Genomic DNA, 15,591 nt, shown 5'->3' with positions numbered 1-15,591 from the left:
CAAACTCACTCACAATTTTTTTTTCGAATCACCACTCACTCAAACTCAGACTCAATGCTGAGCAGCACATCTGCGCTCACTCAAACTCAAACTCAAATTGAGCTCAAAACTCAGAACTCACTCGGGCTCAAAACTCAAAATGTACTCACAACTCGAAATGTACTCAAACTAAAAATTTAATCAAAACTCAAAATGTACTCAAACTCAAAATGTACTCAAACTCAATTTGGACTCAAAACTCAAAATATACTCAAAACTCAAAATGTACTCAAACTCAAAGTCTACTCAAACAAACTCAAAGTGTACTCAAACTCAAAACGGACTCAAAACTCAAAATGTACTCAAACTCAAAATGAACTCAAAACTCAAAATGGACTCATACCTCAAAATGGACTCCAACTCAAAGTGAACTCAATACTCAAAATGTACTCAAACTTCAAAATGTACTCAAACTCAAAATGTACTCAAAACTCAAAATGTACTCAAAACTGAAAAAGGACTCAAAACTCAAAATGTACTCAAAACTCAAAATCAACTCAGAACTCAAAATGGCCTGAGAACTCAAAATGAATTCAGAACTCACATGGCCTCACAGAGATTGAGACAGTCAGAGAGTGAGAGTGAGAGTTTGAGAGTTTGAGAGTGAGAGTTTGAGAGTGTGAGAGTGAGAGTGTGAGTGTGAGAGTGAGAGTGTGAGTGACAGTGAGAGTGTGAGTGACAGTGAGAGTGTGAGTGACAGTGAGAGTGTGAGTGACAGTGAGAGTGACAGTGAGAGTGATAGTGACAGTGAGAGTGACAGTGACAGTGAGAGTGACAGTGAGAGACAGTGAGAGACAGTGAGTGACAGTGAGTGTGAGTGTGAGTGTGAGCGAGAGCGACAGCGAGAGCAAGAGCGAGGGTGAGAGTGAGAGTGCGAGTGAGAGTGTGAGTGTGAGTGTGAGTGAGAGTGAGAGTGAGAGTGAGAGTGTGAGAGTGAGAGTGAGTGTGAGTGTCAGTGTGAGTGTACATTTTGCTATATCCTCATAATTATAACCAGAAAGCCTTTTTATATTTGTCCCACGTGATCCCCCTCGACGAGACCTTTAATTTGATACCCCACACACCTTAGGAGGGTCATACAAAATTCATACCAGTCAAACTAACGATGCCTCTCATGACTGTAACCAGGACGCATTATTTAGGTGTCCGACATGATTCCCCTAACTGGAACCTTCAATTTGACGCCCCACATGCTTCAGCGGCCTCACCTTGAATTTAACCCCATCTATGACTCATAATGACCATCTCATGGTTCGAACTACGAAGCCTTTTTTTATTTGTACGACGTGATTCCCCTCATCAAGACCGTAAATTTGTTATCCTACACGCCCTTGCGGGGTCACTTCGAATTTTACCCCAATATAAGACTCGCCATGACAATCTAATGGTTATAACCAGGAAGCATTTTTGCATTTCTCCCGCGTGATTCGGCTCATCAAGACCATTGATTTGATACCCATCACATCCCAGCGGAATCAATTTGAACGCTAAACCAATCAATGACTAACCATGGCTATCTCATGATATAGCCCTACCACATTTTTGTCCCACGTGATTTTCCTTATCAGAACCTTCAATTTCATGCCCCGGACACCCAGTGGCATCATTCTGAATTTTAACCTAATTTATGACCCATTTTGATTATGTCATGATAATAATCAGGAAGCACGTGATTACCCTCATCGAGACCTTTAATTTGATACGCCCTAGCGTCATGAACCTGAATTTTAACCGAATCTTTGACTTACCATGACTACGTCATGATATATCCATATCTCATGTTCGTCCCGAATGATTCCCCACATCGAGACCTTGAATTTGATTCCCGACATGCCCTCGCAGCGTCATTTTGAACTTTAACCCAATCTATGACTCCTTATGACTGCCTGATGACTACAATCAGGATGCATTTTTTTTATTTACCCCGCGTGATTCTGTTAATCCGGACCTGTCATTTGATACCTTACACGCCTTAGCCTCATCAGCTTCACTTTTCACCCAATCTAATGTGGTCATTATTCTGTCTTAAGGGGCGTTGCCCAGTCAATTCAGCAAATTCATTTGAAACAGTAGAAAGGACAGCCCCCGCCCCCATTTCCCCCCGGCTCTCACCTCTTCCTTTGTGACCCCTAGTATATCAAGCCGTTAACAGTAGCAGGCGAACAACCAGCACGCCAGCGCCGCCATGTGCTTTCCCACCACCCTTTCCCACGCTCTTAGTGGATCCGTCAGGAGGAAAAGTTAAGACAACCCTTTTTTATGACCTCACCAGCCAATTATCACTCACGCGCCCAGCCGCGAAAATTAGGTATACAGCAAGTGCTTAAGGCCATGAAAATTCAACAAGAAACAAAAAAAATCAGACATCACCTCCCTCCCAACCGATCATGCAGATCGCGATTGGTTCATACCCGCAGGTAACCTGAATTCCGAGCCCACAGTGACGCATGAAACTTAACAGCCAACCATAGCTGCCTGCTAGGCTACTCATATGTACTCAAACTCCAAATGGACTCAAAACTCATATGTACTCAGAACTCAAAATGTACTCAAACTCAAAATGGACTCAAACTCAAAATGGACTCAAACTCAAAATGGGCTCAAACTCAAATTGTACTCAGAACTCAAAATGGACTCAAACTCAAAATGGACTCAAACTCAAAATGTACTCAGAACTCAAAATGGACACAAACTCAAAATGTACTCAGAATTTAAAATGAACTCAAACTCAAAATGTACTCAGAACTCAAAATGGACTCAAACTCAAAATGTACTCAGAACTCAAAATGGACTCAAACTCAATCGGACTCAAGCTCAGTCGTGATCACTCGGCTCAAACTCACTCAAGCTCAAACTCTCCATGCCACACTAGCCTCGCGATCACTCAAACTGAAACTCACGCGTGAGTTTGAGTCCTAATGAGTCTGAGTGAGTGGACTCATGAGTGAGCTCGCCGACCTCTGGGTGTATGATATACTACGGTAGTTGTATGTAGGATAATGAACGCTACGTTTTCCCGTTCATACTTGTTTTTTAAGTGTGCTATGGAAGCTAAATATCAATGGCTGCCATGTTCACGGGGGATGTCTATATAAAGGTTAACAATAGCACGCTGGGCTTTAGCCTTGAAATCGTCCAGAGATTTTTTTGTTTCCGTCTGGATTGTACTTTGTCAGCGTGCTGACGTCTTTCTAGGGGGTAACAAATAGTATTTTTTTTACAATCCAAGATTCGGGCGCGCTCTGTCTGCTGACTCATGGGAAAACACTGGGGCCAACACCCTAAACTGGGATTTATTCATGGGATACTCCGCTCCTCCCACGGATACAATCTCGGACGGTGACAGCAGAGTAGACATTTGGTACACCGAAATGTTTAGGAACTTTTGAAGATGTCTTCGTTACTCACTCCCATACCCGTCCCTTAATATCGGCGACGCCTGAATATATTGCAGCCCACTCGAGACTCACAAAAATTGAAACTTCAATTTCGTCACCACATATCTCATACTAAATTTCTGTACAGCTGGTCAACGCCTACTGTTCGACGTCTACGTCACTTGGTAAAACAACCCATCGTGTATTGACATGCCTCGACGACACCAACTCACTTCCAACTCTCTTCTTGGGGGTGTGGGAGGTCTGGCAGCTTGACGCTCCGGAACATCTGGTATACTGCTCTGGAGAAGCGTGATTGACTAATTTATTTGTGATAACTATGAGACCACCAAACTTTATTACCCATGAAGCAGTTGAGCAAATCGTAATGTATCAAGCCTGAAATTAAATATACCAAGAAATTGCCGAGCGCGCGCACGTGAGCGCGGACGGTTGACAAGACAACGAAAATGCCTACCGGTCGTGTTTGCGGGCTCGCGCTGAACACCCAGCGTCCCCTGCGGACGTTTGTGAAGCCGAGCATACCAACTTGGGAAGATTGGCCAAGATTGCGGCGACCGCCAGGCAGGTTAAAAAAACAAGAAAATGACAAAACGCTCCTGTGTGCGCGCCTCCTCGCGACCGCCCAGCGTTCCCGGCGGACGTTTGTTAAACCAAGCATGCGCACTCAGAAGAGTGGCTAAAATTGTCCTGAAGAAACTCCAGCGTTCACTGTAATCGTGCCAAAACGTGCTCGGAACGATAAAGACTCCAGGGTTTGCCGTAACCGTGGGAACACTTGTTCAGAACATGAAAGAGACGTCACAGCGTACACCTCTCCAAGGTGTATTCCAATGATTATCACTTCCAAAAACATGAAGGAAGCTTACACCTAAAGCAGCAGTAATGGCGTAAACATTGTGACGGCAGTGAAGAAGGAGCAAATGGGCTGCAATCGCGGACTTAAAGGAAAACTGCTCTCAAAATTTTGCTGTCTTGAAAACACTATTTCTTTATAGCCTGCTGAAAAAGAAAGCAAAATGCAAAATAACAAAGCTGAAAAAATTTCAGGCCAATCCACCATGCGAATGTGGTTGGGAATCAAAGATGTAAACGGCAACCACAACGATTACCCATGAGGGGTCACTTAAATTCCCTCACGTCGCTCTACAAATAGTGAAACCATAGAGAAGTGAAATGCACTTAACCACACCTGTTGTTACTTCAAAGAGATATTCTTGGTAAGTAATTATTCAATGCATGATGTATGAACGGTGGTTGGTTGAGTTGTATTCGTGTAGCACATCAGTGGAAACTTTTTTTTTACAAAATTAACAGAAGCTCAAACCCACTGTTAGACGATCTCACTTCTCCGTTTCTGCCGCCACGGACGGAGGCGTCGAGATCGGCGGCATAGAAGGAAGGAGGAGCAGCATGAGGACGAAGAAATACTTCTATTCAGATTTCTGAACGGCCCAGAGTGCGGCCCAGGGGAGTGGTTCCTTCTCCACAGTGCGCGCCGCCTGTCCACCAGCTGAAGCTGGGTAGGTGGAGAGGGGCTGGGCAGCAGCATCTCCCATTGCTTTTGTTGGGTAGTTGACGGAAAGAGAGGAGGGTGCTCAGGGCTAAAGTCGCACACCCCGCGTATGTGGTGCAGTGTTCCTACTTCTGAGCAAAATTAACATTCAGCGTCGTAGCGATTCGGGTGCATTAAGGGAAGACACGTCGGGTGTGAGAAGGAGCTGGATTGTATGAGCTGTAGGGTAGTTTGTTGTTCTTTGGAAAGAACAGGGTAACGCGAAGGTAGGGTCTGTCTCTGAAGGGGATAATGCTCGGTTATGTCTCTGAACGTGATGAGCGGGTGACTGTCCTCGTACAGCTCCATAGCCGGGTAGGGGGGTGGGTTAAAGCGCAGGCTTGTCGGTGGGAGTGTTCGGTTCCCTCCATTGAAGCGTGAGCGCGTGTCCAGATGAGCTGAATGGAACCGTTTGGAGAGTGTTTTTCTAGCACACGCAGTGCAGGTCGGGACACCCAACCCGACTGGTAATTTGGTCGGCTTTGGGAAGCGGTGACTACCTTCCGAACCCCTGGTTGAGTGCGAGCCAGGGGGATGGCTGCCTCTTCTGCTGCCGTCATGTCTTTGGTCTTGAGTGAGGCACACGCAAGTAGGTTAGTTCTGGAAGTAGCCACGATGATGGCGTACTGCTGCTCTCGATGTTAGGAGGCGTCTGTGTAGACGACTTCACGATCGCCACCGAGGATGGGGTCCAGCACTTCAGCCCGTCCTTGTCGGCGACCCCTGTCGTGTGAGGGGTTCATATTTTTAAGGAAAGGGACAATCTTTAGTTCGTGTCGCCAAGAGTCCGGGAGTACATCAAGCGGAGTGTGCTGACCATCGAGTATTCGAATGTGTTTCTTGGTGTGTCGTTTGGTGTGAGGGCGGACGACAAGGAGCTGTGATTTCTTACGTGAACACTAGAGGCCACAGGCTTTAGGACACTGGCGTACTAGAAGTGAGATGACATGCGTTGGTGTGAGCGTCCTTTAATTTTTGTAGTTTCTAGCACACCGGCAAGGTGCGCGCAGTGCCGCTAGACGTGCCGTGGGTGGAGCGCACAGCGGCGCGAGAGGTCGCCTGACGCTATCACGTGGCATTCAGCGAGAACGCTGGCGGTAAACCAGTATATGCGCTCGGTAAGTACACTACCTGCCTTCCCCGTCTCCGCTTGGGCTCGTAGATAAATCGGTAAAACAATGGGCCCTCGCTTTGGTACTGTGTTAGTTCCAGGTTCCATTCCTGGCGGCGTCAGGAAATTCTTTTATTTGTTCGCGGGAGTTTTCTGTTGACACCAACGATCGCGAAATAACCCTTGAGTGGTAGAGGTGACTTTAAAGCGTGCGGGGACGCCATAAGTGCTCAGCGAAAACCGGCGATTATGAAACCGGAATAGAGCAGAGCGCGACCATTAAAATGACGGTGCTGCCGGCCAGCGAGCGGCCGGATGGTCATAAGCTCGGGAGCAAGCCTGCGTGCAAGTTCGGCGCGCTCACGGGAAACCACATGGGTGAAGCGTTCGCAGCACAGCTCCACCAGTTCTCCAGCTGCGTAGCTGGCCATAGCAAGAAGCCCCGCCCGGCCGGAGAGATCCACGGGCACGTGTAGCGTGGTCTGCGGCGGAGCTTTTTCAAGCGCTTCTGACTGATTAACGAGGCGTTTCACGGGGCTCCCGTTCACGTCAAAGCTGATTTGGGGGTACTTACTACGCATTAAAATATATTTGCTCGAGCAGAAATTTGAGTGTAGCTGGCAGTTCAACCTTCGTCATGGTCATGAAGGTTGCGTACAGCTTCGCTACCTTCAAGTACTCCGCGTTTGTGTGAGCTTCGTTGATTTGCTTTCGTAAATTCATTTATCGGTTACCACAAAGGTATACAGTAATCGCTCGTTAACCCAAAGCCGTAAAATCCACTGAAAATTATGTAATAAGCGTAGTTTCGAGTTTAGCCAAATGCTGAAATGTTGTAGCCAGGTCACTCAAATAAGAGCTAATGCTGGTAACCAAAGCTCCACTGCACAGGCGCGCTTTCGTAATAAAGGCGAAAATGCTAACAGAAAAACTGATTTTTATATTGCGGAAGCAAGAACCGCGGGATGATTGCCTTTTTAGCGTGCACATCTGGTCCCAGAAAAGCGTTCTCGAGCTGCTCAATGCATCGTGTAATTTGTTGGTAACAGCGGCGGCATTTTACGTTGTTGAGAAAGGGGCGCACCATTTTTCTTTTTTCTGTCATTGTAGGCGCTTCTCGGGGCTCCTCTTCTTCCTCATGGTCAGCTGCATCGTCCACAGTTTTTGGTCAACGATGTCAATGCATCGTCCACAGTTTTTGGCAGCATTCTGGTAACGGGGACATCTGTCTTGTATAGCGTACAGCGGTGAACACGTTTGGGGTGAACACGGGAGCACGTTGCCGCCAGTACTCTCAAAGCGGCCTACCGTGGGATCCGCGAAGCATCAGGCCACTGCCGTGCGTGCCCAGTGAGATTATGCTCCCAGCGCGCGCATCGTGTCTTCGGGACGTCTGCTCATCGTCTGCTTTATTGCGCGTGGTGTTATAACCATATCTCACTCTGTTTTTTGAATATCAGGTCTTTGTAAAAAGGTGCCTGCAGAACGTTGCAGTGATATAAAGATTGAAATATACCGTATAAGTTTAATCGAGGTCGTAGCCCTGAGCTCAGTTCGGCTGCGGTCTGAATTTGTTACACACACTGCGGGTAGTGTTCCCTCGATTTTCGTGGGGATTACAACGGCCATTTCTCTCGTGCAGCAACTAAACGACTGAAACATGCTTACTCTCTGCCGTTCAGCGCGCACTTTAATACGATGACAACACTGCGATACACTGGGCGGTGCACAGAGACCTTATGCACACCATTTATATCACGTTGGTAAATTTTATTCCTACAGGACCATTTGTCGGTTGACTTGTCGAGTAGAGTTTAAATATTACTTGGGGCAGCAAGTGTTTCTATAGTGCCCTAAAGGTCCGCAGATTAGCCTTATTGAAGATGTATGAGGCTACCTGAAGGCTGGCATCGCGCGTGGACCTATTTATTCGGCCACTGAGACTAGCTGTGTGCCGCATTCAATAATAATTGGTACATCTCAGGGGCGATGATGCAATTTTTCGACCCTGTTCCAGTCAGAACCATCTCGTATGGAAGCAGCCGTTGCAGATAAAGGGGTGATGACGCATTACGAATAGCAGTTGCGGAACATTTAATGAAGTGAAACCGAGCTTGAATGCATATTCCAAATACATTCTGTTCGCACTTACAAAAAATTACCTGATATAACAACCCGGGTGCTCTTTTGATTACAAATCATCTTGCCTCAATCCGGTGCGTTACATCGATCTAATGTGCCCTTTGATGTGTGTTGCTAGTTAACAAATAATTGCTCACTGTGCAATCTTTTCTTGCCCATACCAGTTCCGAATAATTCACAAAGTAGCAAACAGTTCCGCCGACACAAGCGAGATGCAGATAGCAGACGACAAGCAGAGGCTCCCGTGAAGAGACGCGCGCTCTAAAGCCATAGCCTCGATCCGCAGACACTGCGCATGCGTGTTGCTTCGTGGCGCAACGCTAGGCTGCTCTGACAGTGCCAGCGGCTGTGCGCTCACGTGTTCTCCCCAAGCGCGCTCACCGCTGTACATTCACTGTTCACGACAGCGTTCGGCGCGTAGTGGGAATTAATCGTTAACACTAACAACTTATCAGGCTCTTTCAGGCTTTCAACCCCATCTTTTTTGTGCTCGTTAATTTGAAGATGTGCGGGAACTGGATGTGTGCAAGCTCGTTCTAGTTGCACTCGTCAAGACGTAGGCATTAGAAGGTTCGTAGGTTCTTCGGCGTGGCTTTGAATTCAATGACTCGCGTTTGGAGTAGAAGCTTATCTGCCCTCGAAACTACGCTCTGTCCTAGTTCGATTGCAAGGGCCTGTAGAGCAGTAAAGAACGGAGAATGAAACCTTGAAAATTCTAAACCAGGGTGACAGTCCCAGTCCACGTAGCGTTAGATGTACGGGCGAATCTTGTTCATGTTCGGTTGGATGTAAGCCAGGAAAAGTTGCTTGAAATTTTTTTCATGCAAAAGCCAGCCTTCTGGGGATGCATGTTGAAGAACCGAAGGCAATGACGCCAACGACAAAGCTACTACGTTCAACCGACCAACATTCGAAACCTACACGGCAGCCTGGTTTAGAAAGAAAAAGAGATCACAAATGTTCTTCCTAAATAGGGTTTACCCGGTTGCCCAGGCATCGCACATGGTACTGGTGGCAGAATGTCGGCGTACATTCTGCTGCGCTCCTGTGCTTGTATGTAGAGACACGAAAGTACTGCGGAAGTATACCAATCAACGCGTGTCTTCAACCAGGGGAAGGGGATTTGCTAAGAATCCCTTCAAATTTGGTGTCCACAGAGCAAGTATGACAGGAAGAATCCACTGCCTATGTGAAGTCTGCAACCAAAGTTGAACCACAAAAAGGGAATTCCTAGGATTTAGACCGTGCGGTAGTATGGTGGGTTCGCTGCCCTAGTTTATATAGGTCGAACCTCGTAGAACTTTGCGCAAAGTCTACCCGGCCTTGCGTCATCCCTAGAGTGGTAATGCGTCCTGCGTGGAGATACGAGTCATGGATTCGGGCAGCCGACTTGTCAAATTTTTATGGGAACGATATGGTCATCTCATCGGTTTCCGACAATGTTTCAGTTTCCGACGATATGGTCATCTCATCAGTTTCCGTCGGCAGTATTTGCTTTGATATACGAGTGTCGTTGATTCTGACTTGATTGGAGGGTTTAACGCGCCGACGCCACGCAGGCGATAGGACGCGCCGTGGTGGAGGGCTGCGGAGTAATGTTGACCACCTGGGGATTTTTATCGCACGGCGGAATCGAACCCGCATCCGCGTGCTCACTAGCATGACGCCTTACCCACTGACGCACAACAACGGGTGATGTACTAGTGTCGCCTGATCTCGCGTTCACCTTTGTATTTTGTACTGAAGCAAACTTGCGACTATAAAATCTCTATAAAACCCATTCAGTAACAAATAGCTTGAAACCTTTAGCATAAAGTACCACAAATAAACATCCTCCTCCGCAAAAGCACAATAGCCGGGGGAAAATGATTAAGAATCATAACAAGTGGGCTTTGGGTATGGTCCCAAAGAAAATGCAAACTCGCAATTTCACTTGTTTCTCAATTCCGTGAAACATACCCCTGCGCACGCCGGTCGCCCATGGAAGGTAAGAATTCAACTACTAAATAACTGTCATACCTGACATGCGCTGAGTACAGGGTACGCGTCTTTTTCTGTCGGGAAGGACAATTTTTGGAGTTCTCACGGGCCCTGCGTAACTGCGCTCTATTATCTTGACCATCCCGTAAGAATACGAATCCGGGCTTTTAATGGGGAAAATGTTCTAACGCAAGCTTTTGATAACGCACTGATGCTGTATGTCGTCCCAGTAAAACGCTCCGCTGGAAAATCAACTTCACACAATGGTTTCGAAAAGACGCTGACGATGATAAGCGAATGCACACTAAAATCTGAAGAAAAACCGCTTCTTGTGGCCAGCGTCACCGTCGGGTGTGTTGTGGCCTTCCGTGATGTAAAATCTTCAGAACGCGTGTCAGAAAAAAAAATATTTGCCACTGCCTTTGTGAGCCATCGTCTCCTATTGAATCGCGTTAATGTTGTACTGACGGTTTCGGGTGCACAGGTATTATCTTACTCATTGGTTATAAAATGGGCATCAACTGGAGGCTGTCCCCAGGTTGCGATGTTGCCATAGCGAGTATTCATCCCGACTACAACAGGGTGCTACCGGGAGTGTGTATACGGTTGGTGCGGACGAAGGGCAGCGGGTTTCGAGCATGCTGAGAATTTTCAAAGAACTGACAGCGGAGCTTTGTTGCACGAAGCGATTGGGCAACAAAACATTGTTTTTTAGGGATTGTTGTAAGCTGGCTAGCGTAGCGTTATTACCATAAACATTGCTAATCGACTGTTCGCTGGTACGATATATTGTTCGCAGTATATCCTGCATCTTTTATCGCATTCATAACTGTTTTTGTCTTGCAATTTATAGCATTCCTTTGGGTTCATCTTGTTCGGTTAGGCTTCTTGCAAGGTCCATTCCTACCTATTTTAATTGTTGGGGCACACCGTAAGCTGTGTGTTGTGTTACTGTATTTTTTCTGTTCTTCTGTAATTATTGGTCATTTCTGGATTGGTTTTGTCTTTTGTTCATTTTCTGACAAGCTTGAGTTCACTGCGTAATTGTTTGTTTTCGTACATCTTGTTTTTGTGCGACATTATTTTCGGGGTTATATCAAGAGTCCCGTCCAAGAACTTACTCATTAGAATTCTAAACTATGTTTGACAAAAACAAAGTTTTAAGACTATCCAAAAGAAATAAACCACGTAAATGCTTTTTGAGGCCTCTGAAGGAGAGAGGTATTAAATAAAATCTATTTCAGAAATCCCTGCTTACGCCATTATTTAAAAAACTCGTATAGCAGCAATGAAACTCTTCAAAAACAGTCACGCCCTTGATATACAAACAAAAAAACGGACGTACGAAGATCACCAACTAGTTTGTGAACACAAACGTTACCACTCGGCGCTTTCCTCAAAAAACAAAGCAGTATTATTTTTATTGCCAAAAATCTTAACAAGAACCATCAATGTGCTAGCTCCACACATGAGTTGTAGTTGAGACTGCTTGTACCTAAACGTTCGGTTAAGTAGATGTGGATCGCATTTGCGTTGTTGAACAAGCTGGCAACAAAAAGCCTTATTTTCGTGTTTTCCCTCGGAATGACTGGTGCTGTCTTCAAGGTACTGCTTTCGTAAAATTTATGGCAGGTGACACGAAGGCTGACTGTTACGCTCTTGCTTGGTTGCAGTGTCCTAAAATAAATCCCATATAACCTTAAATAGCAAAGGCGCGTGCGTATTCGTTAAGGTGTAAAATATTATTCTTTTCGCTGCAAAGGTCTCTGGAAACGTTGTTTAAGGGAGCATGGTTAATATTAGCTTGAAGAATTCTCCCAGAAAAAAAATGTTCGGGATAACATAAAATCTACTTACCGGTCTTTGTGTTGACTCGTGAAGCTGGGATTGGGCATAGTCTTGTAACCTTTGAAATTTCTTCTCCGAAGGTTCCGCTGTCTCCTCGGTGGAGTGTCTCAGTTGCCACTGTATAAACTGCCTTACGTCGCTAGACACTTCCACTGAATTTCCGGGCTCATATGGAGAAGACTGGAAAAAAATGCCCCGTGGAATATCTCCTGAGCTTTTTCGCACCGGCAGAATAGTAAAGGAAGCTTACGAAATACTCAGCAAAACGCACTAAACGGACAAGTTTGAAGCCAGGGCACAACCTAGATCACGCTTCCTCCACCCCTGTAGAAGCTCTTTCATTTAGCCGTATCAAATCACCACATAAACGCTTTTGCGTAGCAGAACTGTAGGAACAGATTGAGTATGTGCATGTGTCGATGGAATCCTCCTTCCCCTAGGCTATCGGGTGTAAAACAAGCAACTAGTACTAGCATGAAAGCTCAGAAATGCCGCCGTTATTCGCAAAGGAAAGCAACGATATGTAGAATCCAGGTCCTAAAAATTTCTTGAGAATTTTCTTACGTATGCATGCAGATGCGGATGAATGTTTTTGGTGTAAAAGGTTTTGCACTGAAATTGTAGTTCAACAAGACAAAAACACGCGTAACCAGCATGCAGAAAAACCAGAAAATCCTCGTTCTTCTTGAGAGTGCAAGTGAGTTTGTAACAAATTATGTGTGCCCAAAAGGAGTAGCTGTACGTATGAAGGATTCTTTTTAGAAAGGTGAATTATTTATTGACTTAAACTGACTGGGTCCGTGTTGATCACAGGAAATAGTGAGAAATCATACATAAGAAAACCATGATCTTTTTCGCAAGTCTGAGAAGAATAGAATGTGCTGGTCAAAGTTTTCCGACATATCCATGGTGAGTTGTGTGCCTAGTCATAGAGCGGGCCATATAAAAAGTAGTGGATGATGGAGTAATAGACTATGGCATTTCCTTGGTGTTTTGTTCTTTATGTGACACTTCACAGCAAATAGGGTAGGCAAAGCTGATCCATGTCTCTTGTACCAGCCCTCCATTCAACACTGCTAGAAGTGCAAGGCTCATTCTGAACATTTTTTGTAACAGGTGGTAGCTGCTCCTTGCTAACTTTTCCTCGGATGTTTTGCCGCCAGCTCCACAATCTTCCTTTCAGAACGTATGTGGATTTGTGTTATGCTCTCCGTGAAACCTTTATTCAATAACGCTTATTCAAGGCGCATAGGTACGTCCTATCCATTTGCATGAATGCAATCACATTCCGCACAAACGTGACGAATTCTAACACATAAAAGGGTACTCCTCCGGAACATCGAAATGTTACTTCAAATATTACATTATTACATTACATTATATTACATTACTTAAATATTAGTTCAAAAGCTTCAACCATTACCCGTCTACGTTTATCACTGGAATCTAAGCCCCAGGAAAATGCCTGACAAAGCCCTTTTCCGCGAATACAAACCTTCCGTCTTGTTAATACGAACGCGGGAAGCATTACCAACAGAGTCGTTGAACTAGAGAGCACATTGTAAGCATAGTCTCATCAATTCACGGTCTTGACAGAAACTTGGCTGCATGAAGGTGTAAGTGATGCTGAAATTGTCCCTCGCAACTTTAAAGTGTACAGAAGGGACAGACCGCACGTGGCGCAGGTGTCGCCGTTATTTTGAACACTCACATGACGGTTACGCCTTTGAAACAAATATATGACCATGATAGCTTATGTTTGAAACTAAACGTGTTTGGAAATTCTATTAATATAGTAGCGGCCTACCGCTCTCGGACTTCAGAAGACGATTTGTTGTCTAAAATCTATGATTTCCGTGTTGAATATTCTGGAGGCCACCCAATACTAATATTGGATATTAATTTACCTAATATTAATTGGTCCAAACTTATCTCTTCATCCTCAAGTGATCAGGTTGTTTTCGATTTAATGCTGGCATGCGATCTTGAACAAGCTGTGAATGTGCCGACAAGGGTGCAGGATCACACATCATTGATATTAGATCTCGCGTTTCAGAGCAAATGCCTTTGTGACGTACACGTATGTGTTTATGATGGTCTGTCTGATCACAAATTGGTTTTCTTTACCTGCCGTGTTGGTAATCAATCTGACAATATGCACGGGAAACAAGAAGTGCTTAAAAATGTTTTGATCCCATGACGAGATATTTCTAGATAACCTAGATCTAGCCTTTGATCGCTCATGTGGTGATGATGTAGACTATCTTTGGAATATCTTCCGGTCACTTTTTCGCTATTGCCTTGACAATTTTATTCAAAGCAAAACTAAAAAGCAACATTCCAAAAATTCATGGATCACTAAGGAAATCATTCAATATACACGCAAAGTAAAACGTATGAGAAAGTGCAACTCAAATGGATTGCCATTTGAGAAATAAAAAGAACTCTGTCAGAAAAAATACGGTCCAGCAAAGCACGTATTTTATGTTGTTAAATTAACTCAATTTCCTAAGAGTGATCCAGCCAAGTTTTTGCGCCACATAAAAACTAATCAACAGAAAACTCCATATTGCAGTGTGCTTGGCGATCAAACTAATCAAGATGAGAAACGAATGGCCACAAAGTTTAACCGTTACTTTCCCTCTGTTTTTTCCAACTCATGCTTCTTTAATAGTGCCGTTGGTACTGATTCTGTAGAAATTGATGGTGACTTTATGTCATTTGAAGGTGTCTTTTCCATGCTTCTGAACTTTAAAAGAAAATATTCTTGTGGTCCGGACCACCTACCAAATACTTTTTTACGTCGTTACGCAGAATCTCTTTCCCGTTTCCGTGTAGTAATCTTTCACTTATCGTTATCCCGAGGCATTGTTCCCTTGGACTGTCGCATTGCTCGAGTAATTCCCGAACTTAAAACAGGAACTAACGCTTTTTTGTCTAACTACAGACCAATATCACTTACGAGCACTTGTTGTAAACTTCTTGAGCACATAATGTATAACAATATGATTAATTTTCTGGACGAACGCAACGTACTATCACCATTCCAGCACGGTTTTCGCGAAGCTCTACCCACTGCAACCCAATTAGTTTCCTGTATAAATTCTCTCTCGTCAGTCCTAGATTAATCCCGTCCAACTGACGTTTTCTTGCTTGACTTCGGCAAGGCATTTGATAAAATACCCCACTCCAAATTAATTCACAAACTTCGCTTGCTTGCTTTTCCCTCAACCATTGTCAAATGGGTAACATCCTATCCATCTTCTCGCTCACAGTTTGTTGATATACACGGTACCAACTCCAATCCTCATCCCGTTAACTCCTGAGTTCCCCAGGGTAACGTCCAGGGGAAACTACGGTTTATAATCTGCATCAATGATATTAAAAACTGGGCCAAGCATGATGTTGAAATGCGGCTGTTTGCCGATGGTTGCCTTCTGTTTCGTTCAGTCAAATCCGCAGATGACCATTATTATTGGACCAAAATATTGACGCAGTTAATACATGTTGTGAGCGCT

The 15,591-nt window shown here is 44.9% G+C and overlaps 1 protein-coding gene across 1 annotated transcript in view; it reads right to left on the bottom strand.

The window, feature by feature from the left end:
* LOC144147090 (uncharacterized) overlaps nt 1–15,591 on the bottom strand; it is a 242,100-nt gene that overhangs the window by 149,332 nt on the left and 77,177 nt on the right. The window contains exon 5 of the mRNA XM_077679137.1: nt 12,083–12,253. Coding sequence (XP_077535263.1) covers nt 12,083–12,253 — 171 coding nt within the window. The remainder of the gene's footprint in view (nt 1–12,082; nt 12,254–15,591) is intronic.

The sequence above is a fragment of the Haemaphysalis longicornis genome, unplaced genomic scaffold (genome assembly GCF_048455015.1).
Source record: "Haemaphysalis longicornis isolate Haplotype H1 unplaced genomic scaffold, Haemaphysalis longicornis Haplotype H1 scaffold_7, whole genome shotgun sequence".
In the NCBI taxonomy this organism is placed as follows: Eukaryota; Metazoa; Arthropoda; class Arachnida; order Ixodida; family Ixodidae; genus Haemaphysalis; species Haemaphysalis longicornis.
This window is presented reverse-complemented; position numbering and strand designations above follow the sequence as displayed.